Genomic DNA, 8,547 nt, shown 5'->3' with positions numbered 1-8,547 from the left:
AAAAAAATACACAGAGGAAGTATATGGTTTGACAGAAACCATTACCTACACAATCATTCAACTGCACTGAGCCTTTTCTATAAGGGAATAACAGTCTAAGCACTTTACATAACTCACTTCATTTAATCTTCATAATAGCTTTATAAAATAGTACCATTTTTATCCCTTCTTTATAGATTAAGGAACTGAAGTTTGGAAATATTGGGCAACTTGCCTCAAAATATCAGTTCTCTTAACTGGAATCTTGACTTTCAATACCATGCTCTTAATTTTTATGCTGTAATGATAGATCTATTATGAACTAGCTGGGCATTCAGAACATGAAGAATAATAAGGTAGATACTGTTCCTGCCCATGTGGAACTTACAGACTAATGAAAAAGGAGACATTCTTCAGCGGCTTGCTCGTATAATTATTTTTCATTATAAGTGTGCTGAATACACCAATATGAAGTGCTCCTTCATCAAGGTGGACAAGGAAGTCTTCTCCAAGGAAATAAAATTTTGATTGAGATCTCTAAAATCTGCCAGATATTACAGGCAGGGGTCTAGCTCAGGTGGCAAAGAGCTAAGCTTACTGGAGAGGATTTAAAAAGCACAGGAAGCCAGGGTGTGATGAGCTTAAAGAGGTAGGAAGAGCCTGGTTTGTAGGCTTTCCTAACGGGCCACAAAATTTTGAATGCAAAGCCATTAAAGAATTTTAATCTCAATAGTGCTTAAAACAGAATCAGGTCAGATGTGTGATTTAAAACAATGACATTTGCATTGTGGAAAATGAATTAGACAGGTGCAGGGAATTTAGTTAGAAAATTGTGGTCCAGCAGGAGATGAAAGCAGCTTAGGCTAGTTATTACATGCCGATTTGGATCTACAAAGCTAGCCATGGATGAATATTTTCTCAGTTCTACATTAAGAATTCAGTCCTCTTTTAGGGACATTTGGTGAATTTGTGCTGATACCCATCGCCTTAAAGCAAAATCTCTCAAGAAAGTTGCTGTGTTAATTACACACATATATAACCATTGTTTAGTCAATCAACATTCAGAAGATTTAGATCCAGTAAGACGTCAAATTTGTAAATAATTTAAATAATGGCATAATCATTTTGGTGACATCTATCAGGAAAATTTAAATCACTAAAATACTCTTAAATAATAGTTTGACATTTATTATCGGAGTAGAGTCAATGTAACAAGCTATCTTTCTAGATTTATTGACTTTAAGAGCACTGGTGGATGTTGTGCTTTTGATAAAGAATTGTAGCTAAATGTTTGTGTACATGTCTTTTTTGCTAGACAATAATACTCAAAGCTCAGCTGAGGAGCAGAGGCTAAGCACTTGAGAAGATATGTTCAATGATTCATATAGTAGGAATTTTGGTAGGCATTTATTCAATTCAGGTCAAATAAATATATGATACAAAATACGTCTTTGGGGGTGAGTACTATATGAAAAAATAAAGAACCTGGTTGAAAAAATTTTCAAGAAAAAAACACTGATAGTACAGCCACTAGTCAGATGTGGCTATTAAGCACTTATAATGTGATTAGTCCTAATGAAGAATGTAACATAATTATCACATTTCAAAGACAGTGCAAAAAAAATGAATGGAAATTCTATAATTAATAAAAATATACAAAAATTAATTTTACTTTTTACTGTTTATACTTTTAAAAAATGAGGCTATAAGAAATTTTTTACATGTAGTTCACATTACATTTTTATTGGACAGCACTAGTATAGAGAATCAGGAGTAAGGTTATTGCCTGAAAAATCTAGTTATTTGTAGAAAACTTGAATAATTCTGCATTTATAAGGTTTTTTTAATGTATGGAAAAATGAGAGAATATATAGTGTGTGAAATATCAGATTGTGCCATAGTCCTCATCAAGTTTAAAGATAATTTGAAGGCCGAATAGCAGAAAAACTACTAATGAGTAGCAATTTAATATAAAAACAAAACAAGACTGATGAATTTTCCTGTGAATTTACTTTCTCCTATTAAATTTACTATATAGAAATGTTAAGAAATAATGTCCTCCGAAGCATACTTAGGAGAGAGATCCAGTAGAATTTATAGGCAAGCTGGTAGCATAACATCATTAGTATTCCTCAGTAACTAAGCAACATTTCTCAACTTCTAGAGTCATTTATTCATTCACTCAGCAAATAGTTTTGTTGTTGATGGTGATTAGAAGAGGGCTGAAATCAAGATACTGTGATACTAAAAACCACCTACCCATTTTCAGGAGTGCTGGGAGATTTGAAGATGATTTAATAGTAATTTAAATACATAGAAAATTAACACTGAAAAGAAATAAGAGCCTATATCAAAAGAATCAGTGCTACCTCTTTGCACATTCCAATCACCATTTATTTACCTTTGCAAATTAATGAGACTGTTTCTAAAACTAGATCCAACTTGAATTTCTGGCTGTGTGTGTTTTTTAAAAAAGAATCTTCATTTGAATATACCTCCTACAGGAATTCAAATACAGAATGAGCTCTGGTGAATACCATACATAAATTCTGCACATTAAGTAAGCAGTTAGGCAGGTAAACCTGCTTGGAGGAATGGATGGTATAAATTTCCTCCTATTCGATGGTATGGCCCTTCCTCTTCATTCTCACAAAGCTTTAACTTTTGCCACCAATAGTGTCCTGATCCTGCCACTCTGAGTCGTGGATGTCATCACAGGCAATAGCCAGCACTTTCGGTAATAACTTCTCTTTAAATATAAGTAACCTTTCTTTTGAGGATTTTGCTTTGGGATGGATATATGTTCAACTAGCTTATTATGTACGGCCTCCTTTCAAAAGCCTTCAATTTTTCAGTCATTTATTATAGATAGAATTTTTTATTTGTCATTTCTCTTTTCTGCCTCTTTATCATAGCCATACTGTTTGAAGATGAGTGTAGTGTAGTGGAGCTGAAATAGATATGCATTGACACCAATACTAAAGAGAACATGCTCCACTCTAATAGGTTATCTCAAAACAATACTGTTTTTTATAGATATCATGAACATTGACAACTTTACTTTATGGACAAAGAAATAAATTTTTTAAATGTAATTTAATGTACCTTTTCTAAAGCCAAAGTGTGCTAATCGATCATTTTACACACACACACACACACACACACACACACACACACACCACTGACCGCTTTATTGAGCCCTGTTGAAATTTTAGGATGCATAGTGAATTGGATACATTGTCTAGTGAGCTAGCAACAAATTCTGTGCTCCAGGTACAAAGTCTTTTGCTCCAGGGCAAAATTTGTCTCAAGGGTGTAAGGTTTCAAATTATTTCTTTTTCCAAAATTCTTATTAGTTTTTATTTTGTTGGTTATGCCTAATCTTTTTAACTTTGAGTTGTTTTCAAGGTGAAATTATGACCCCTCTGGTACAAAGTCGTGTTAAGAAAAGGCAGTCTTTTGAGAGAAAGAAGCAAACAAAGATGAGGCATAATAATAGCAAAAGATGACTTATGACATTGGAAGAAACATAATAATCATTTTTACAAGTAGATATCAAGTGCAAAGATCTATGTTCAACCATGTATTTTGGCCACCCAGATAGTGACCATCATTAAACAATTTGCTCAGGTTGTGATATGATCCTTGAGTCAAAATATCAGAAATACCACAGGGCTTCTGAAAGGTTGCTCCTTAATCTACATTTCCCCCCAAATCCTTTTCCAGCTCTAATATCATCCAGCTTTATGAAAAAAAGAAAAAAAGCAAGTAAAATTTGAGCTTCTAAAGGGTAGGAGCTATCATTTTGTATTTTGCAGGACCAAGAAAGAAATTTCTATGTATTTCATTTTAATTAATTTCAATATATTCAATACTTACCAAAACGGCAAGTTTACATAAGAATGATGAAAACATAGTGGAAAAAGTTAACTTCATTTATTTGATATGGCTTTGTATCTGTACAAGCAAAAGAAATGGAAGAATTCTTTAGATTATTCAAATAACACTCAGTTGAGGAAAGAATATGAGGAGGCAATGGTGTAGAAATTTCTAAGATTTAAGCTGGTCTACAATCTGTAAAGGTCTGAGAAGTTTAACTATTTCATGCTATTTTGACCTAAAGTCATGGCAACAAATCAACATTAATAACAATAATATTGTGCTTCCTAGAACTCTCCAAAGAATCCCTGGAAGTTTTGTTTAAAGGGATTATTTTTAAAATTATGACCCATAAGAGATTCTAGACAAGTTCACATACCTCTGCCATTGTACTGTCCATCATGGCAAAGCATGGTTGAGTCTTTCATCAAAGACTGACTGAGTATGGACTGCTACATAATATTTCCATCTAGTCCAACAAATTGAGTGCTTCCTTTCACTCCACATTTATTTTATTGGCATGAAATTTCTCACTCAAGTGGAACAGATCTTAGGATTTGTACAAATATAAATGATATCTTTGTTTTTGAAAGGATTTGAAAGTAAGTCCAAACTAATAGAACTAAAACTTCTGTATCGTGCTGGGTAGCAACTTACCCTTCTTTATGTTGGGAGATGAAAGAGATTCAATTACTGCCTAGACTCTCCAGGCACACAAAATGAAGTAGAAAATTGAGGGAAATGCACCTCCATTATCTAGTATTTCATGTGGGGCTCAGAGCTAAATTATCTTCATTCTCCTCAGGCTTCCATCTCTATCTTGTTTAAGGTAGTGGCTCAATGGTTTGTGTGTCGGCACCCACAGTGATCACTACCAAAGCTGACAGCAGATCAAATCTCTTTAGCTACGGATTAGTTTCCTCTGCCATACTACTAATTCCAAACTCTTTCTGTACTCAAGAATTGGCCTCATCTTCTCAATTTAGTTACATTCAGTCACATCCCTATACACTAGATGGTTGACATCAGTACCTTATCATACAATTAACCCTTGAATAACGAAGGGGTTAGAGGCCCTGACCCATTGGGCAGTCGAAAATCTGTGTTTAACTTGACTCCCTGTAAACTTAACTACTAGTAACTTACTGTTGGCAGGAAGCCTTACCAATAACATCGTCAATTAACACATATTTTATTTGTTATAGATATTATATACTGTATTCTTACAATAAAGTAAGCTAGAGAAAAGAAAATGTTATTAAGAAAATTATAAGGAAGGGAAAATATATTTACAGTATTTATTGAAAAAAAGCCTGAATGTAAGTAGACCCACGAAGTTGGAACCTGTGTCGTTCAAGGGTCAACTGTTCATTACCTCATTTGACCCTCTCAGTAATGCTGTGGGGTTGAGGAGGTAGATATTATTATCTCTGATTTTGTGTATTAAGATCCTGAATACATCCTTCCCCATTTGACTCACTGGTTTCAAAATGTTGCTGAAAACTCCCAACAGCCACAGACACTCAATGGACGCATGAAGGATTCAAACTGGTTATTTGGCATCATATAGACCACTATTTCCCAATCCACAAGTGCATCATAGCATTCGGTGTGTTGGGAAGACGCCCTGTGTGTGTGTCACAGCCCAGGGCCTCTCGATGTCCACAGGTTTCCAGTCTCTCATCTCTCTAGCTTCTAACTGTCATTGCAACCATATCTCATTCTTCAGCCTGATGTCACATGCCGAAGATCAGAAGTTCCTAATCCATAAGGAGTCTTTGGGAGCAGAGGAAGCTTATCTAACAAGGTAAGATCAAGATTTATCGCAACTAGGAGGCAAATGGGAGTGGTAGTCAGACATAAGGGCTATGGAGAGAGGCTGCCTGTATTCCTGTACTAGTTCTGTCACCTATTGGCTCTGTGACCTTGGGCAGATCTTATATCTCTCTAAGCCTCTGTTTTTTTATTAATAAAATGAAGCTAATAATAGTAACTACTTCATGGAGTTTCTTTAAGGTTTAAATAACTATGTGAAGTATTTAGAATAATTCTTGGCACAAGCTAAGCACTCAATAGATATTAGCTATGATTCATTTCAAAAATGTTTTAAATTATATATCATTTACAGATATAAAATGGTCTTCAACCAGATAGCAAATGTATGGAAAGCTATTTAATTTCAAAAGTAAATTCTGAATTTCTAGAAGTCAGTCATTAATTTGTTACCACAAAACCTCTCTGCTATTACTTTCTTACTCATTCTTGGATTAAGTAGTGAAAAAGTTTACACTCCATTTAGTGCTTTACATTTCACTTAATCCTCTCTATAACCCTATAATAGTCCCCGTAACCCTGTAACACTATTATTCTAATTCTACCAACAAGGAAACTAAGAGAAAAAGCTACTAAATTTATTACCTACATTTAGAAATCTTGTTTGTAGTGAGGTTGATCTTCAATCTCAGGCTATTGAGTTGCAACTCTCGTACGATGAGCACTCTCCACTGCAATGATGTTAGCCTGCCTTTGAAGAGACATGCTTTTAAGCAATGCCAAGGAGGAGAGATTGCACATTTATTTAAAATCTGCCATTGGGTGTCTATGTGAGAATAATCACATCATTAGAAACCGATAGTAAACTTCTATGGTCGAAGCTTCAGTTCTTGTTCATTTTGTGGGATGCTGGGCTAGACTAGAGGATAACTCCACTCTTAGCTTTGCCATGGTATGAAAACTTGTCCTCTGAATCTTTAGGTGTTCTGGTGAGCAAAGACTTAAAATAATTGAAAATTTTTGACTAAAATAAAACAAAAAGATAAGCCTCCATACTAGGCTAAATTTATTTCATTTTCAGAACTGAACTATGTCAAGGGTAGTTTCTAAGTGAAAAAATAATTTAATAATGCTCAGAGTTAGCTCACTGTTATTTTCTCCTTTCCACACTTTCTCATCTTTCCCAGAATGTTAGTCAAGTTTTTATTAGGGCACAATCTTCATTTCATTAACTGACTTTGATATATAAAATTAATCTGTGATTATTAAATGTTTTATGTCAGGCATTCATTCCCATGATGTGGCTGTTTTTTACAACAACATGTTTGATTTGTGGAATTTTAAATGCTGACAGATTCTTTAATTTGGAAAATGAAGCAAATCCTGAGGTGTGGATGAATATTGTAAGTCACGGAAAATATCAAAAAACATCAAATAATGTCGATTAATGGGTTATGAAATGATTAAAGGTCCTGTTATAGCTGAAAATCTCTGATAAGAAAACAGATTATTTTAAACATTTTTCTAAGAGTCAAGCTAGGTATATCTACTCTTTTGACTGAATAAATAATACTTTCTAGTAATACAAAACGGAACTGTATTTTTATAGACAACCTCTTCTTTTGAATTTATATTTTAAGAATATTAAGAATTTATGTTTTAAGCCATCTGGATGGTAAATATGACTGCTTTCTGCCTGACTACTGGTTTTATTATCTTTAAACCAAGAGAGGTGTCAAAAGAAAATTGACTTGAAAATATAGTTTTGTCAAAAGAATGTGTCAATGTTAAATATTATCCCCCCTCAAAAATGCCAATAGTAGACATTTTCTAATATTCTACATATTTTTTATTACCAAGACTTTATGTAGTAAATTAATTTTACAGTTATCTGGGACTACAGATTAAGATAATTAACCTCAATAAATACATACCAGATGCTTTGTTCTAGTTCCTTTTGATAAACTTTAGTGAAGATGTTCAGCTAATGCTTGTATTTTCACTGGGCAGAGTGAAATAATCACCTACAATGGTTACCCCAGTGAAGAATATGAAGTCACCACTCAAGATGGGTACATACTGAGCGTCAACAGAATTCCCTATGGGCGAAGAGATGCTAGGAGCACAGGTACAAGATGTGTCTCTCTTAATAAGAAGGACTGAATATGATCAAAATTTAGTACGGCTATTCTTTAAGTAAGTGACTGATTTATCAAAATTTATTTGAATTTTGGATTAGTCTTTAAATGGTTAACAGAGAGTCTCATTTTTTTTCCATTCTCTGGTGACTGCCAAGAACCTAAAAATATAAAGGGCAAGACTGATCTTGCTGACTGCAACCAAGCTTGCTTGTTAGGGTGTAAATACAAAGGTGGAGCCTACATTTTATTAGCTCATTACTGATTTCTCATGTGAAAATTTGTTGTGTTCTAGGAAAGTGAATTTTCTCACTGTTGGAAAGACATTAGCTGAGTTGTGTGAAGTTGGCTATGAGGTACCCCAAAAGCATCTCTCCTGCCTCCACTAGAATCAATAGCCCTCCCTCTGCAGGATAAAAAATCAAGTCAAATGACCGGCATTTCTGAAACTTACTTTTCTAGGGGGAAAAAAAACTTTAATATTCACATATGCTTTGAGGGACCAAGTGATGATGTGTGGAATGAAAAAGCATGGTGTTAATAAACCCTCATTCTCGAATGAGGAGTCAGGCATACACAAGCAGAGGAATTCTACTCTTTAAAAGGAAGATATAACTGCAAAGCCTCTGAAGAAGGAGAGAGAAGAAAAAGCAAGATCTCTGCAAAGCCTCAGTGGCTAATCATTTACCATGATCACTGCATCATCTTTCCCACCATCCACATTCAGAGGCAGCTATAATCATGCTGTTTGACATTTTCTTTCCCTAAGAAAAAAATT

General features: G+C 34.3%; 1 protein-coding gene across 1 annotated transcript in view; it reads left to right on the top strand.

The window, feature by feature from the left end:
* Positions 1 to 6,926: 6,926 nt before the first annotated feature.
* The window catches only part of LOC105293109 (lipase member N), a 17,590-nt gene continuing 15,969 nt past the window's right edge, over positions 6,927 to 8,547 (top strand). The window contains exons 1-2 of the mRNA XM_011361613.1: positions 6,927 to 7,034; positions 7,642 to 7,759. Of these exons, the coding sequence (XP_011359915.1) occupies positions 6,927 to 7,034; positions 7,642 to 7,759 (226 nt within the window). The remainder of the gene's footprint in view (positions 7,035 to 7,641; positions 7,760 to 8,547) is intronic.

The sequence above is a fragment of the Pteropus vampyrus genome, unplaced genomic scaffold, assembly GCF_000151845.1.
Source record: "Pteropus vampyrus isolate Shadow unplaced genomic scaffold, Pvam_2.0 Scaffold68, whole genome shotgun sequence".
NCBI classification, from domain to species: Eukaryota; Metazoa; Chordata; class Mammalia; order Chiroptera; family Pteropodidae; genus Pteropus; species Pteropus vampyrus.
Note: the sequence above shows the minus strand (reverse complement) of the source record. Positions and strands in the feature narration are given on the sequence as shown.